At 34.4% G+C, this 18608-nt stretch overlaps 1 protein-coding gene across 4 annotated transcripts in view; it reads left to right on the top strand.

Annotated features, from left to right (window-relative positions):
* The window catches only part of Nbea (neurobeachin), a 622915-nt gene that overhangs the window by 570821 nt on the left and 33486 nt on the right, over positions 1-18608 (top strand). For all 4 annotated transcript variants that reach the window (XM_076872612.1, XM_076872611.1, XM_076872614.1 and 1 more), the window contains one exon: positions 11376-11543. In XM_076872612.1, the coding sequence (XP_076728727.1) occupies positions 11376-11543 (168 nt within the window). The remainder of the gene's footprint in view (positions 1-11375; positions 11544-18608) is intronic.

Below are 18608 nucleotides of genomic sequence, written 5' to 3'. Positions count from 1 at the left end.
GTTGGATGTGAATGCAATCCAACTATATAAAATTGCCAAATAAATGATGTTTCTGGGTTTTCTATAAGTGAGATTTTTTAAATAACTTCTTAAAATTGATTTAATTTTATGTGGTGCTGAGGATTGAAGTCAGTGCCTTACACGTGCTAGGCAAGCACTCTACCACTGAGCTACAACCCTAGCCCCAAGTGAGATCTTTTTGAAGCACTATTATGATTATCTTTCTAAAGTTGATCACCTGGTTCCTTACCCTCATATATAATGGATAAAACTGAATTCTTCTCTTAAATCAAGTTTATTATCCTAAATACCTATTATTATTTTATAAAGTGATAGAACTTCAGATCTATTTTTCTTTTTCAGATTGTCAGTATCCTCATAGCTCCATTTAACAACATACTGGTTATAATTTGCTTCTTATGAGCTCTTCCAAGCTATAAAACCAAATAACTCTACTTATCAATGCTTTATGATGAAGAATCAGTCAAGTGCTGAGCAAGCCCCTAGAGGAAATGTAAACTTTTTAACTCTGCTAGAAAGTGACTTTAGCTTCTACCTGGGTTTCATTTGACCGTTGTCTGATGGATTCCAGATTTGGGACTTACGTACTGAAAGATGAAGTGACAAAACTCTGCCTTTAGTAAATGAAATGTTTCTATAGACAGTATGCAGCTTACACCTTTTCTTACCTACAACCAGCTGGCTGCCTGAGGTACTCTTCTCCCTGGCGCAGCTGCTGACAATTGTTTTTCTATTTCCCTCAATCCAAGACTTGCCGCTGACAACTGCTGCAAATCAGGATGGACACCTTAATCTTAGTCACTTTATGTCATACCACAGTGGTTGTCTCAAGTCATCTCAACATAAAGGTTGACCAAGATAAAATAATGACAATAGTGCTTTTTGCTAGGCCATTTTTGATTTTTAATTCTTTGCCAGACACTGTGCCAGAACATTGGTGCATCATTATTATAATCCTCAAAAAAACCTTCTGAGGAAAATATAACCTGAAACCCAGTGAGGTAATTTAACTTACCACATTCCATCTACTTAGCAAAGCAGCAGTGTTCTTATACACTATCTCCAGGAGAAATAAGTAGTGGCCAGAATAGCTGTAGAGATAGAGGGCGAAAGAGAAGGGAAGGAAGCCAGAAGCTAGTTGCATGGGGTGAATGGAAGTAAAGAGAGGAGTGGGAAGTGGCCCTAGACCAATAGCATGGTCCAACACCTGGGGCTCTTCACACCTGATAAGTGGCCCCCATTTTTACCTTTGTCATCTGCTAGCTTCACACTGTTAGATTTCCTTTCACAGCTAGGAAAATCTTGGCTTCTAGTTTAGTGAGTGAAAAGTGTGAGAGGAGGGGTGTTTCCTTGACTTTTACAAATGGAGGAATCACAGGATTTTACAGCTGAAAGGGACCTTTTACTTGAATGAGGAGGCTGAAGCCCAGAAAGCCAAAGTGGCTGGTGGATGGTCTGAACCCAGATGCTTTCTAGCTGACTGCACCTGGCATCCCAGATTGCAACTGTGAATGCAGCATTCCCCAGACCCACATGTAGCTTTTAAAACTTCACCTGCATTTTCAATTACTTACAGCTTTATAGATTGACTTGAAAACCAATCCATTTGAATAATACCATTTCTACTACAATACGTGTTTCAATCACCAAGTTATAAGGGAACTTTGGAATAGAACCTGTTTGACATTTGCAAACCATCTGTGGGCATGGATGTGTTCCAAACACCTAATTGTGACCCAGACTTACAATTTGGTTTTCATTAATGGCTCTCTGCCTATCTCATTACTCATATGAGCACCACATAGGTTCATCAAAATCCCTTTAAAACACCTGATTCCCACCAAACAGTTTCATATCATTTGGATTTTAATAAGAGAATTAATAGATTATTTGTCAAAAGGAACATCCTAAGAAATGATATAACACCATTAAGACAGTTTAAGCTTTCAGTAGTTTTTCCCTCTTACTTTAATAGAGTAAAATCATATACATAAAATTTGAATAACAAATTATTTTTATTTATAATTGCTGCAGGTACTTCAATTGTAAGTAAATCAAATAGAACAATTTAGTCCTGATACTAACATTACCAATTCAAGAACTGATTCATGTTATACTTTGTACCTGCGTATCTTATCTTTTTAACAGCTGAAGTACTGCTGAGCAGATTTTAAGCAAAGCAAAATGACATGGTTCTCAAACATAAGCCTTGCGTTATAGTTTCCTAAACATGCCTATTTCTCAAGTCAGGCATCCGAAATGTACTAGCAACTGTAAGGACAACATATGACTGGGAGAAGTTACAGTCACTTCAAGGTTTGTTATCACATATTCAAAAGAATTAAGTTTCACAACTGACTAAATTATTAGAGATGGTGCAGGCACAATGGCACATGCCTATAATCCCAAAGGTTCCAGAGGCTGAGGCAGAAGGATCACAAGTTCAAAGCCAGCCTCAGCAATTTAGATAGGAGCTTGTTAATATCTGAAAATTATAAAGTATTTTTTGAAATAAATAATGCATTTTTATTATAAGTAATGAGTTCCAACTTGTATTCATGAAGAAATGGAAGAAGCAGAGCATGAGGTTCTTCTCTGTCCTAAACCAAATTCCTGTTATTAGTGAAATCTGGAAAGACTTGTGAAGTAATCTTTACTACATGGAGCAGAAGACTTTATACAAAATAAATATTTGTGTAAGTTGTGTCAATAAATATTTAACTCCCTCAGTATTTGCTCTCTCCATCACCCAGAAGCAGTACCAGGTTAAATGAATCATCTGCAGGAAGTGCCTAGCACTTAATGGGCACTTGAGAAGTGTTTCTTCTTTCTGTGTTCTTCTCGTAGATCTTACTTGAAGGGACCCTACAGAACAGAAAGGGAAACTCCCACGTGTACTAGCAGCCAGTAAGGTAGTCGTTGTTTGTTTGGAATTACAGCAAAAGAGAAAACCCAAAGTGCTGCCTCTAGGAACAGTTTCAAGCGTAGAGATATGAGAAGATGTCACACCAGACGTGCTGTGTCTCTGCAGCTGCTCCTCATTGTTACTTTACTGCTTTTCTCCAACTCCACATTCTCCTTCAGAGTATCTTTTCATTTTCCTCTGCTCTAGCTTGTGATCAGTTTTCTCACCCTATGATGGTATGGTAATACTGATCTCATGCAGAAACTGTGTCAGACATCTTTGTTAAAACTAGTAAATCTAACCAGTGATCTACATATTTTCAATTTTGCTGAAGTGATATATATTTTATGTGTATTTCTACAATATACAAAGCTTAGACACTAGTATAAAATATAGAAGCACTTAACACTTCTTAATAGATTTCATGAATACAACCACCATTTTTTTTATAACATTAAAAGTTTCCAACTTTATACTGACTGGGTAGTTCATATAGGATTTAGTTCTCATGAATAGGTTTAGAGAAAATTTGCTCTAGTATATTTATAATTTGGACTGGGATTATCTTCAGTTATTTGAAGGAGTTCTTTGTAATGAGCCTAAAGTATAAAATGAAAATGTCATATATCCCAAAGAAATGACATTCATAGTAGTAAAAAGCCTTTATCTCTTTGTGTGGATTAGTATTCTGTATCCATGAGCATTTCCTCCTCCTTCTTTTAAGCTGTCATTAAGAAATCCAAGGCAAAGAAGACAAAATAATATTATGAAAGGGATGGTATCATTGATTATTAAATGCTCAGCTTCGTTATACTGTGCTGCATCAAACAGGTATTCAATACATTGGTAGTAGCAGCCACTGCTTGTCTGTAAACTGATTTTACTTCCTTATTTTAAGCAATGAAACAGTATTTTGATTTTTTTAATGATGCATTTCTTTTAATCCATTGTCATTGTTAATGTTGTTGTTGAAGTTATAGACAGTAACATATATAGTTGGTTGGAATTATTTATGCTTTATAAATACATAAGAAGAATTTTTGTTTCATTGAGAAGCTATGAAATTGAAAATGTGGTCTCATTAAAAAACCCAGAAAAGTGATATGGTCACTTTTAGTATACTACATTTATTTTAATAACTTCTAAATGCAATGAGTTTATACATCAGGAATTGGTTTAATTTATCCACACGAAGCTAGACTGATTACAACTGACTTACTCATGAAACATTAATAAAGCATTGTGTTCAGTTCTAACATGATTATAATCTGACCTCCTGACAAAGGACCGAAATAGAAAATATCTCAGATAACATTATCCTAATGCTGGGTTCATCAATCATAATCTACCCTTTTTAAAATTTGTTTTAGCAAAAGGCCTCTCATGGATGTGCACTGATAATCTTATTCAGACTTCGGCCCAGCACTTGCCGTTAGGCCAAGTGCAAAGTGTTTACAGACTGCAGCACATGCACAGAGTGTTGAGGCAAGAAAACTGATTCTCAGTGTTTTTGCTTTAAGTATTATGTACTTCATGAAATTTTTATATTTCAAAGAAAAAGTTTTTTGCCGTAGATAAAATTTTGAAATTTGGAATATATTCTACTGTTTTAAAAAACCCACCTTGTTTAAAAAAGAACACTGATATTGTTTTTACAATTCAACAGATAACTATTGAGTGTTCCAGGCACCCTTTTTCATGTTTGCAATACATCAGTGAACAGACAAGGAAACCTGCCTACACTCAGTTTAGTTTCAATCAAGAGATACAATAAACAATAAATGAATAATTAAAATGTCTAGTGCCTTAGAAAGTGATCAATGAGCCTGGCAGGCTGGCATATGCCTAAATCCGAGCATCTAGGGATGCTGAGGCAGGAGAATCACAAATCCAAAGCCAGCCTAAGCAACTTAGCAAGGCCCTAATCAACTTAGTGAGACCCTGTTTCAAAATAAAAAGGGCTGGGATGTGGCTCAGTGGTTGAGTGCCTCTGGACTGAATCTCCGGTACCAAAAAGAAAAAGGGAAGAAAGAAAGTGACCAATGCTATGGTTAAAAAGAAGTACTGCAGGATAAAGGGATCAGGAATATGGGGACAGAGGCAGCATTGCTTCCTTCGAAGATGAGATTTGAGCAAAGACCTGAAGATGGTGAGGGAGTGAGCCAAGTGACTCTGTTGGGGAGAGAACACTGCAGGCAGAGGGAACAGCTGGAGCCAAGCCCCTGTGGTAGGAATGTGGTTGACAAGGAGGCCAGTGGGTCAGGGTGCAGTGAGCAAATGGGCACATAGCACAGTAACAGGGGCTCATCGCATGACTTGAAGGCCATCATAAGCACTTCACCTTTTTACCCTGAGTACAGTAAAGAGTCATCACAGTGGTTTGAAGAGAAGAGTGACATGATCATGATCATACCTTTGTTTTGAAAGGATAGCTTTGGCTGCAGTGTTGGGAATGAATGGTCAAGGCACAGAGGTAAACTCAGAATCTGTGAGAAGGTATTGTTAGGTCTGATGGTAGCAGCGAAGGACATAAGAAATTCATCCATTCTGGGCGTATGGTAGAGTCCAAGCTTACAAGTCTCCCTCTGTGACTTCCTACCAGTGACTTCCCCTTCAGATCTCTCTCATTTTACAGAGGCAAGGTAAAGAGTGGGAGATGAGTGTGCATTGGCAAGGTTAGCACACAGAGGTAGCAGAGGTAGACACACCATGCTTTGGCAAGTTCTGGTAGAGTGAGGGTGTAGAGAGTCAGTGCCTGTTGTCAACTTAGCACTTTGGCAGAAGTTCTAAGCAGAAGGAAGAGATAATGAAATATGCTTACCCCCAGTAGACTCTGATCTTTTGGGGAACTTTGGAATGTTTATTTGTGTGTACATCCTCTAAGGCAAATGTCTGACACATGGTAGGTGCTCAGTAATTTGGCACAGGAGAAATATTAAGACTGCATTCACCTAGCTTATTTGAATTATAATGAACTGTGCTCCCAGAGATCAGAGGTTTTGTCCAGCGTATCACATTACTCTCAGGATCTAGAGCACTGCCTGGCACAGAATGGCACTGCCATTTTCATGTTGGGTGGATGGATGAGTGGAGGGATGGATAGCTGTTTCCTGTATTTGAAATCCTCTTCCCCCAGGTGTCCCTACAGTTTATTTCCTCATAGACACATAGCAGTGGAAACATGATTTCCTGATTTTCACCTTGAATATATGCAATTCTATTTAGAGAATCATTTATTACCAAGAGCAGAATTTTGAGATTATAAGATAAAAGAATGAGATTGCCCTAGTGTATAACAGGTAGGAATTCAACTGTATTAAATAAAAGAATTCAGGAGTAATATTCTCTCCTCACAGTTCATCAGTAGCCTATTTTCCTTTTTATAAGTTTCAGAGAGGCTTTTTCCCAAACCTATTAGAGAAAGAATTCTCTACCATCTAATACCCAGGGGACAAAATGGAAATTAGAATTAGGTAAGTATTATCCATCTAAGAGATATCCTCCCTGGTTTTAGTATCTCTCTTTATTTCCTTCTTCCCAGATCCCCAGGGTAGAGTTATGGATTGGAAATTGGTTTATCTGGGCTTAAAGCAATTGCTTTTGCCTTTAGATACACAAGTAGATGGTAAAGAAAGCTATTAAGACTATTATAACACTAATAGCTTAGTAATCAAGTATTTCTTTATATATTTTATAGTTGGTTTAGTACTAAAATCTCTTATTTCAAAGTCCAGAGTGGGTTCATTCCTGAAAACACAGTACTAAAATGAACAAAGAAGCAGATGTCATGTATTTAGTAATAGATTAGTACTATTTATACTGCAGTAAAGAGCCCTAGTGTCCTGCTTTAGGTTTAGGTGGGTGATTGTGCTTCAATTATGTGATAGTTAATATTCAATTTTTAGATATGCTTTGAACTAGATTTAGCTTTTAAATACTCTAAACTGAATTTTCTTTTTTTAAATAGCAAGACATAGAATCTCTAACTTTATCTGTTTAGCCTCCTACCTCCTTGTTTCTTTCTTAATTAATTTTATAACCAAAGAGGAAAAAACATGCAAAATTATTTAACTGCAACTGTTACCATGCTGTCTCTCTAATGTTTGAAATAGAATAGGGTAAATTACTGCAGATGTAATATTGTTAAGTTTAAGGATTATTATGAACATATATGAACCAATTAGTTTTAAAACTTGAGTTGAATAACAACTGAGTAAAATATTAAATTGTCAACAATGAGACTTATAAGCCTAAATAAATTTCATAAAATTTTTTCATACCACCAGAAATTCAATGGTCACATTATTTTTAGGTGAATTGTAACAAATTTTCAAGAGAAAATAAATTCATTTCTTATGTAAGTTGTTCCAGAAAACATAGGAAACCATCCAACTTATTTCATGAGATTAGTGGGATCTTGATTCCAAAAGTAGTTAAAAGGAGAAAAAAAGAAATGAAATCTACTTTATATGTATTGCCATAATGCAAATTCTAAGTAAAATAGCATCAGTATATAAAGAGACAGAGACAGAGAGAGAGAGAGAGAGAGAGAGAGAAATAGGTTTTAACCTTAAGATCAAGAAAAAGACAAGGCTATCCCATATCACCATTGCTATTATAAATAGTTGCTGAGATTTAAAACAATTCTAGAAGAAAAACTAAAGTTATAAACATAAGCAATAATAGTTTCCAGAAATAAATTCAACTTATATATCAGTAGCATTTTTTCTACATTATCAATAACCAAGTGTAAAATATAATTTTTAAAATAAATCAAAAATTTGGGGCTGGAGTTGTAGCTCAGTAGTAGAGTACTCGCCTAGCACATGCTAGACCCTGGGTTCAATCCTCAGCACCACATAAAAATAAATAAAGGTATTGTGTCCAACTATACCTAAAAGATAAATATTTAAAAATAAATAAAAATTTATCAACTATCTGGAAATAAACTAAAAACAACAATAATCAAATTTTCTTGAGAAATTTTCAATTTTTAACTCTACTATAGGGTTTAGGGATATATATATATATATATATATATATATATATATATATATATACACACACACACACACACACACACACACACACACACATATATATATATAAAGTAAAGACATATTGAGATCTTGGATGGGAAAACCTAATCTCAGTATTCCCAACTTAATTTATTAATTGGTTGGCACACCAACAAAATTATTCTGATATATCTATACACTTGATTATTATAGGAAAGAATAAGGCCCATGAATAGCCTAGTTAATCCTGGAAAAGAAAGAATAAAATGTGCTAGCTATTATGATACATAAGAAATAAAAATAATTAAGATATGAAATGAGTATAGAAAATTGAATGCACACACATCTAGATAGAGTAAAAAATTCATAGAAGAGGGGCTGGGATTGTGTCTCAGTGGCAGAGCACTCGCCTAGCATGTGCAAGGCCCTGGGTTCAATCCTCAGCACCATATAAAAATAAAATAAAGATACTGTGTCCAACTATAACTAAAAAACAAATTTAAATACATAGAAGAGTAAAAGATAAGAAAAGAAGCAATGAGGAAGGAAGGGAAGGATGGATGGATAGAACTGAGCTTTTATGAGATAGATTATTATATTATCTGTGAATATTAGTTTTGGATCATCATTTCAAACATATACACTAAAGATGATACCACACATCTCTGAAGAAAGGAATGTGTATTTGATAGATGGTATTAGAAAAAATGACTCACTGTAACAGAATTATACTGGGTGCTTTTTTAATACCATACATGAATGAAAGTAGAGTTTAGGTGGATCAAAGACTAAAATGTGAATAATAAAACCATAAAAATAAACCTGACTGATGGAAATCTAACCTTGTAACATCAAAACAAACCCTTAGATTATGACATTTTTAAAATAATGTAATTATTTCAAATTAGGAATTTCTATTCAGCAAAGAATATGGATAGTTAATAAACATGTGACACATAGAAAATGCATTTGAAATGTTTTAAATCAGTAAGGGACTATTACCTAAAATATACAAAAAAAAAAAAAAAAACAACCTTGCAAATTGACATCATAAAGTCAGAAATCTCCACTTTAAAAATGGGCCAAAGGTAATGAACAGAAAATGTGTAGAAGAGAAAACTCAGAAAATCAACAAGCATATTAAAATGATATCAAATTTGTTAGTAATCAGAGGAACACACATTAAAATAACAATGAGATAATATTTTGTATCTATTACATCAGCCAAAATTAGAAACCTGGTTAATACCAAGAGTCATTGTGAATGTGGACATGCAGCAACTTCATATGCTGCAGAGCAGTTGAGGAGATGGAGTAGGGGCACACCCATTGTGGTAATATACCAGTAATAATTCAGTGTATAAGCCCCAAGAAAATACTAACAGAGGTTCTAAAAGCCTCAAATAAGGCATTGATCACAGTCTTGTGTCATCAGGAGTTGGAAGCAGCCTGATGCTCATTGTTGGGGGTGTTTTGTGACTCGCTGCATGCATAATGGTATAGGAATTCATAAAAGCAATGATAAATGAGCAAAGAGAGGGAAAAATGAAATTTCTAATCCTAGACCATGTTTATAGATCAAAAACACGTGAGCACAAAGAGTAAGTAATCCTTTATACGAGCACATGCAAACAGGAGGAGAAACACTGAACAGGTTAATGGTTGTTGCCTGTGCGGAGGAGAAAAATGAAAGTAGGGAATTGAGATCAAAGGGAATAAACACATTTTAAAAACCCAAATTTTTTTTAGTGAAAAGTCGTTCCCTCTGCCTTTCATGATTGCATTAGGCATTTTATAATATATATAATGGTGTTTCTGTAACAAAATGATAAATTTTATCAAGCCTTTCTTTGGTGGCCTTTACTTATGAGATTGATTTCAAATGCTTGCTGCTTAGCCACTCATGTTGGTTAAAATCTTCCTTTAAATAATAATTCTACAACTGTTCTCAATCCATGTGAATGGATTTGGGTAATAATGACTCACTAATGAAAAATACATATATATTTTTTTATCCATTCACTTATTGCATCAGGCCCTGAAAATATTACTAATAATTAAGAATTTTTTTCTTAATTGACTCATTACACTGAATTTTACAAATAATTTAAACAAATTGACCAAACTGCTATTATAAACATAACCAATATAGAATTTTAACTAACATCTTCTCTGATGTATTTTTGTCTCATTTCCTAGTTCTAGTCTGAACTGTTAATTAAAGATCCATGAGATATATAGAAAGTCTGTTTAATTTTACTAAGGAAATTCTATCCTTTCATAAAAATCTAATTATTTATATTTTTGAATGAGAAACATCCTCAATAATTGTTATAAATAAAATACTATCCAGAAATTTGAAAAGAAGTGAATCAGGAAAGGGGTTGAAGAGAACAAATTGCTATTTAATGTGATCACAAGAAAAAATGGAAAGTACTATTCAGAATACTTAACATATTTAAAAAATCGGATACAATTTTGAAAAGCTTAATTTAAGAAATCATGAATTAAGTGAATTCCAAATTGGTTTCAGGGACATGCTACCAGAGAATAACTTCATTCACATATTCAGTGACAGGTGTAATTCAGAAAATTGTTTTATATGGCTATACATATCTGAAATTTGGAATCTAGATGTACACTTTTTTGTTGAAATCTGTGTCTTCTTTAAATCAATAAGAAGTTGATGATTGAACTCAGTAAAGTGAGAGACATAGTAAGCCATGCATCTGCTCATGTCACAGGTCTGAAGAAGACACTCTGTCAGGATCCCCAAGGACACCTCCAGAGGTTTTTAATGAAATAAAAGTGTTTTTCTCCCCCTACAAACCCCCTCACCCCTGGCTCTTTCTAGAAGTTCAGTATGGTCATTGACTCTTAGTAGTTTACATTTTTCTCACTAACTGGCAAATATCCCAAACTGCCCAGTGATTCCCAGACTCTACAATAACTGAATTAATTCACAGCAGAAGGAAGGTCCTTTCTAGGTATCTTAAAGGTAATTGGGGGATTTCAGACAGGAAAATAAGTGTATATTAAAGTTTCTTATAAAATTGCTTAATTTCAAACTAATGCTTAAAATTAGAAATGCAATTGTAAAATGGCATTAAAAACACTATTTCAAATTATTTTTCTTTTATACATAAGTAGGTTTGTAAGAAATCTATGTAATGTTAAAAATTCATATTGAATACATAATGAAGCCAAGAGAAAGTTACACATTTTAAAAAGAGAAAATTTCCATTTAGGCCTATGTCTTATTAAAGTTGCTATTTTGCCATTTCTATGAATTGAAGATCAAATGTATATAAATCAACAGAGGAAAATAAAGAGAATATGCTTCTTATTTGTACAGAATATTTCACAGAAAGAAAAATCTAAAATTTTGCTAAATTTGAGCTGTCTGTCATTTCTTTCTTGACTCATTTCAGGCCCTGGAAAGTGAATTTGTTTCTTGCCAACTCCATCAGTGGATCGACCTGATATTTGGCTACAAACAGCGAGGACCAGAAGCAGTCCGTGCTCTCAACGTTTTTCACTACCTGACCTATGAAGGCTCTGTGAACCTGGATAGTATCACTGATCCTGTGCTCAGGGAGGTAGGTGTCAAGTCCCAAAATTTTCTGGAAATTTCTGGCATCTCTCAAGCACAAATTTGATTTTGCATATTTTTCTCTGTTAATTTCTTTTCAACTCTTTACTACACATAGATTTCAGGTTCTTATCAAAAGTAGAAAAATGGATATATGTCAAAAGCAAGAAATGCAACTAGCTTATTTTCTTTCTTTGATTTGCATACATTTTTACTGCACTCATACCCTTATTTTACTTCATTAAAATGTCTACTGCAAGCCAGGCAAGGTGGTGCACGCCTGTAATCCCAGCACTGGGGAGGCGAAGGCAGGAGGATTTCAAGTTCAAAGCCAGCCTCAGCAACTTAGCAAGACACTAAGAAACTTAATGAGACCCTATCTCAAAATAAAATATAAAAAAATGGCTGGGGATGTTGCTCAGTGTTGAGCACCCTGGGTTCAATCCCCAATACCAAAAAACAAACAAAGAAGAACAAATGCTTACTGCATCAAGTGTGTTTGTTATTAATGCATGTGATGTGCTTGAATATGTAAATATGGGCAGTTCATAATAAAATAACCTGCTAGTGTGGTTTTTTTTAAATCAAAGTAAAATTGCAATTTTCTAGTCAGAACATTTAAAGAAACATATCAATGAAATAGATGCATTTTTAGATTTTTATTCCTGTATGTTCTCAACCTAAAATGTTTATAGAGAAGAGTTGGGAAGTGTGTAAGTATACACTTGTAGTGTATAAGTATTTTTAGTGAAAATATTCATGGAAAATATTATTTAAATCACTTCCACTTTGAATGAACTGATTTCAGATAGGTGAAAGAGTGGAGATAAAACAGCTGCTACATAAGTGTTTCTACAAGGAAGCAATATCCCAATCCTGCATCCTACCAATATCCACCATCTGGCTGTATGCAAAACAAGTCATCCTTTCTACATCACCAACCAGTGGAATGTGTGGAGATTTTTTTGTTGTTGTTGTTAGAGGTAGAAAACATGTAGACGTGGGAAATGAAGCCCTACTAAAATAATTTGCATCCATATAGTTATTTCCTATATACCTCTATAAAACTAAAATGACTTCATTTGTATGGCTGCAAGCATAGAAGAGGGAAGGGAAAGGAAGCGCCTCATGATCATAGATCATTGGACCCTTGGGGCAGAATATTTAGAGAACACATTGCAAGGACTGCAAGGATGTTATTAGAGGCACTATTGTACTGTATTTTATGCACAGGAAATGGGATTAGGGCTAGGGGATGACTGAATGAGAGAGAAGCCAGGTATTATGAAACTGGGTGGTGAAATAGGGAATTTTCTCTACACACCTAACTTAGTATCCCCAGTCATGTGTAAACTGCAGATTAGTTAGTGGAAGATAATTTTAGTTTAATTATTATTTTAACTATATATATTTGTTTAATACTTACCTGTGTGTATGTGTGTGTGTGTGTGTGTGTGTGTGTGTGTGTATATATATATATATATATGTATTTCTTATAAACTGAATTATTCATTTAGAACCAACACCTTTTAGAATCAGAAAATAGTTGAAATAGCTTATTCATATATTCCAAGACCAGGTCCAAATTGGGTTTTGACTTTTAAACATCATAGACATTTTTGCTTCTCTGTATTTTATTACATCATTTTCTCAAGTAAGTTCTCTCCTTAATAAGAAAGTTGCAAGTTAATCCTGTTAGGCAAAATACAGATATATTGCACATCTTGAATATGATAAAAATATAAAGCAGCATTAAAACTGACAGAAAAAAACAGCAAATTTTTCATATTTAAATGAAGGCAAAAAGGAAATGAAAGAATAGAAAGAAATTGGAATTAGAACTGAAACTTTATATGACTATTGTATATGTTATTTAAGTCTTATAAAAATATCTGCTTCTATAAAGTATCGCCATTACTTTCCACAGTGGAAAATCTAACTATTCATAGGCCTTAATCATCAATCTGCAGGACTTCCTAATGAGACATTACATGAAATGTATACTTTTAAGTTTTTCTGTTGGGTAGGAATGGTTCAACCACATGTTTATTTATTTCATAGATGTCTGAACAGTATATTATGCCTGCTTACTACCTCCTAGTGATGCAAATCATCTAGTGTCAGCTGTAGTGCCTCAGTCCAAGACACTTACTCCTTCCAGCATTTTCCTTCTGAGTATATAATTATCAGACACTAAGGTCCCATTAAAGAGATTCTCAGAATTATACTATGGAATGTGTGTTCTTGCCCTATGAGTCCCTCTGTCATATCCCTCACCTAGATAGCTCTTAGAACACTAGATGTGAGGGAGCACACACCTGGGATACTATTACCTTCTTTCCCAGCCATAACAGGCCCAAGCACCTGCCGAGCTTGTGTCAACTCAAGAATGCTTAAGAAGATTCTTCATCTCCTCAAAACCAAAAGGGACCATTTAATATGGTGTAGACATAAAAGATTAAATGACTTTAAGGAATATGAGTTAATTTCTTCTCTCCCACTCCCCGTCATTACTTCTTCTAATACATTCCCATTGATATTAATATTAGCTAACTAATTAGAACATGGTTACTTGGAAAGCTGTGGAAGAGAGAGAAGTGGTATGAGATGGTTCAATATGATCAGTTTTAAAAGTTCATTTGGCCTGCTGCGGTGAGGCCAGATTGGAGGGTGCTGGGAACACCTGTGAGAGTGACAGGATACAAGGGAAGCTGTCCTGACAGAAGAAGATCGCAACTTGGAAGAGGAGGTGGAGATGGATGTAAGGATCCATAATTAAAGTGGATAAGATTTAGTGGCAGGCTGGATATGGAGGGGGACTGAAGAAGAGGGAGTTTCCAGGGTGACTAGTAGGTTCTGAGTTTGCACATCAGGGTGGATGTGGTTGTGTTTTCTGAGACTAGATGGAATGGAAGAGGAACTTGATGTTTGTTCATCTGAAGCATGAGGCTGGGCCAAGTGACAAAGGGCTTCATTTTAAAATCATTAGCATCCTAATCTCTAAGCATTGTGTGTCCTTAGCTAAGACCTTTGAATATGTTGCTTAGGCTTCATAACCCGGCCCCCTGTATTTTAACTGTCAGCAGCATTTTCTGGGGAGATTTTCCTTTGATATTTTTCACTAAACTCTTAGGGAGGGCCATGACTCAAAGTTTAAGAATCACTGACAAGGATGTTTCATCATGAAGCCCAAAAACAATAGTGATGAATGGAAATTTCCTATTCAGCCTCATAAGAGGGAGTTTGCACCTCTTCCTAAGTGCCATTTTTTCCTGGACATCTTCCCTGATCGTCTGAGACCAAAGTGATTCTCTCCCTCACAATTCCTCTATCTCCCACCATGTGTGCATTATTTCTTACCTTCTTTTTTAAGCTTAGCGTTTCCAATAGAAATAGCTGGCAATATTAGCATATCCCCAAGCTTGGATGATTTACATAATTATCCATGTGAAATTAGTATTGGCATTCCCATTTTATGGACGAGGAAACTGAAGTTTAGAAAATGCACCCAAGTAGTCAGTAGTAAGTGGCACAACTGTGTTTTGAACCCAGTCCATTTGACTCCAGGGTTTGTACTGCTTCCGGCTCTCTTGGTGAATTCTGTTGATTAGCAGATGTCACACCTATGCTTGTAGCTGACCTTGTCCTTTGTGCTCACGCCTTACTGAAAGAATCAGAGCCCTGCATGTGATCAAACCCTTTTATAAAATGACCCTGCTTAAGCCTGGGAATAAAATATAGTAGAGTGAATCAGGACATTATTACTCTATGTACACATATAATTATACCAACAGTGTAATTATACATCATGAACAACCAGAAGAATGAGAAGTTATACTCCATTTATATATGATGTATCAAAATGCATTCTACTGTCATATATAACTAATTAGAACAAATTTAAAAATTCTTAATAAAAAAAGTAGTTCAGAATGTTAACCTTTGTGTTAACCCAGCATCACACATGCAAAAAAAAATAATGATAAGAAGTTAATGTTTTTATTGAGCTCATTACAGTCCTGTTATTTATAATGGTTATCTTCATATTTTTAAAATATGAAGAGTATCACAAAAATAAAACCAAAGGAAGGCTGGTTATATTAAACTCCAGGTATCCTAAGGAAGACTTTTTTCCCCCATGCTCAAATTAAAAACTGATTTTTAAAAAAGAACTAATTAACATAGGAATATCTACATTTTTTAAAAATATTCTATAATCAACTCATAACTTTGAGCTTTGAAGTTAGTGGTAAAACTTGAGAAATGGCTTAAGGTTATTGATTCATTCTTCCTTGACAGGTGAAATCATGAAGCAGCACTAACCACAGCAATTATGGCATTAAAATGTCAAGAAATTAGAGGTCAGAATAACAGATAATTTTCTTCTCTATGTCAGATTAAAAATTGACATTCTTTTGACAGTTTAGGATTTCTGGCTGGGAAAATTATGACAGCTTAACTTATTTTATACTTGTAAAGCAGTAATTGATAATAAACTTTATCATGACAGCCTCTGGGCAGAAACATGACAGTACAGTTCTGGTACAAAGCTTTTCTTAATATGTAAACACTAGATCTAGTGGATAGCAGATATTATTTAAATTGTCTTTAGACTTGGCTTACATCATAATCTTCTAGACATTTTTTTTTTATACATGAGCTCAACTGACTATTTGGCAGTGCTTTTCAATCATGATAATGAATATTTTTTTCTTATCCTTTTTAATATATTAATAAAAAGTTGTGATTTGCTTTATATTTGTACTTAACTAAATGATGACCGAGAAACTCCATGTGTGATCTGTGTTGGGAAAAAAAAAAATGGATCCTGAAATCATCAAGTCACATGGTTTTCTGACTCCTTGCTACTTGATTGTGGTCCAGAGCCAGCAGTATCAGTATCAGCATCAGCTGGGAACTTGATAGAACTTCAGATCAAAAGCTTGGGTTTCCCTGACCTTCTAACTCAGAGCATGAATTTGATGTGATCCATAGGTGACTTGTTGGAGATACTCAAGTTTTAGAAACACTGCCCTACCAAAGGTATATTTGACTCAGTTGGAAAGCTTCTTGTTTTCCTTACAAAAGGAGAGAATGGTATAATGAACCCACCTAAACCTCTCACCCAATTTCAACTCATCACATCTGCCTCCCCAGTCCTGCCCCCTCTCCCATTTTTGAACATGCATGACATCCCCATCTAGCCCCATCTAACCTGTCATCCACTGTATCCTCCCCATTCCATGGATATGTCATAACATCCAGGGAGAGGCTTCAAGCAAGTTTATTTGGATGGAAAAAAAAATCTCTTCAGAAAGTTTACATACTTCCCTAGTTTAAAATGCTAATGTAGCCTAATACTCTTATTAAATATTTTTCCCAAGGACCCAGAGCTTCATAGCATCAGAATCAGAACTTAGGTGTGCTCAGCTGATTCTGGAATCAGTTTTTCTTTAGTCTCATTACTTCATAAGAAATTAAAATTAACTACACATACTAAAACTTACTAATTTGAGAGCTAACCTTCCTTCTCCTTACTTCTGAAACAATTCTTAAATATTAAGGGAAGCCCAATATGTTATTTCCTTTTCACTAATGTAAACTCTGTGTTTTTCTTTCTCTTTTTCCTGTGTTTTTAAATGTGTTAAAAATTTCAACACATTAAAACTTTCAGTAATTATAGGAAAAAAATTGAGATGATTTTTAAGGAATTTTATTAACCACTTTGTTAATCATTTGTTCAAATTTCTCTCAGAAAAAAACATAGTTCTATCAGTCTTTGAGGATTACAAAGGCTCCATAGTATTGTGTCATAGTTAGTAATTAGTTTACAGCAGAGATTATTAATTAAATGAATTCCATGAAATTTTTTAGTATGCTTTTATAATGAGTGAAAAATATTTCATGGGCTGGGGCTATAGCTCAGTGGCAGAGTGCTTGCCTAGCATGTGTGAGGCCCTGGGTTCAATCCTTAAGCACCACATAAAAATGAATAAAATAAACATTCTGTCCGTCTACAACTATAAAAATAATTTTTAAAAATATTTCATTCTAAAATTTTTAAAGACATTCTCACACTTACTATCAGACATAATGATACAAGCCTCTCTGCCTCAAACAATGATATGTATGCAGGAGACCAAAAAAAGGGTAGGAAATGGGAATCCACTTATAACTTGTATTACAGCCCACCATTAGTATTTAAATGGCATTAAGCCAGTCACTTAATTTGTAGGTTCCTTAATTCTCTCACCTAAAAAATTATGGAAGAAACAAAACTTAATTCCCAGAAGAAAAAATATGAGAAAATACTTTATAAACTATAAAGCAAAACACAGACATTGCTTTTTACCTAAGAGCATAATTAAATAAAGTATCTTAGAGGAGCTTTTGTTTTAATAGTTTCTCTGTATATAATTCCAAAACCATCAATTTAATTTAAAGAGGTTTATAATAGCAAGAGGTAAAATCAATTAATTTGTGCCTTATCATTTAGTTAAAAGAGAAAATCATACTTTTATAATTTCTTTTCAGCAATTTCTCTCAAAATTCTATAAAAGGGCCCCTAATTGCAGACCTCTTGTTGCCAGTAACTCTTTCTTTCTCTTGATCTAAATTAGTGTTAGCATTTTTTTACTTATGATTACTTATATTTTTAAAGTTTTTCTTTCAAGGAGATTAGTCTTCGAATTATCAAGTGAACTAGCATACCTGCAGCACTGGCACTACAGTTGTATCTATTTAGGAAGAGAGAAAAATGGAGTTAATATTCCAACAGAAGCCGTAAGCTCACACCAGACAAATTATTCACAAGATACTAACTTCTGAGCTTGTCACAAAACTTGTCATCATACCTATAGTAGATATCACCAAATTGAAAACGATTCAAATGACTTCTCTTTGACAACAAAAGATATGAACTTAAGCCTATCATAAAGTACTATGTTGCTGACAGCTGTTAGAACATATGAGCCATGCAATGTTTATTTATAGACACACACATTTATCTATTTGCATTTAAAAATATTAAATATTATAATAACAGTTATAAAACTATGAGGCCTTTTTTCTA

The sequence above is a fragment of the Callospermophilus lateralis genome, chromosome 12 (assembly GCF_048772815.1).
Source record: "Callospermophilus lateralis isolate mCalLat2 chromosome 12, mCalLat2.hap1, whole genome shotgun sequence".
Lineage (NCBI taxonomy): Eukaryota > Metazoa > Chordata > Mammalia > Rodentia > Sciuridae > Callospermophilus > Callospermophilus lateralis.
Note: the sequence above shows the minus strand (reverse complement) of the source record. Positions and strands in the feature narration are given on the sequence as shown.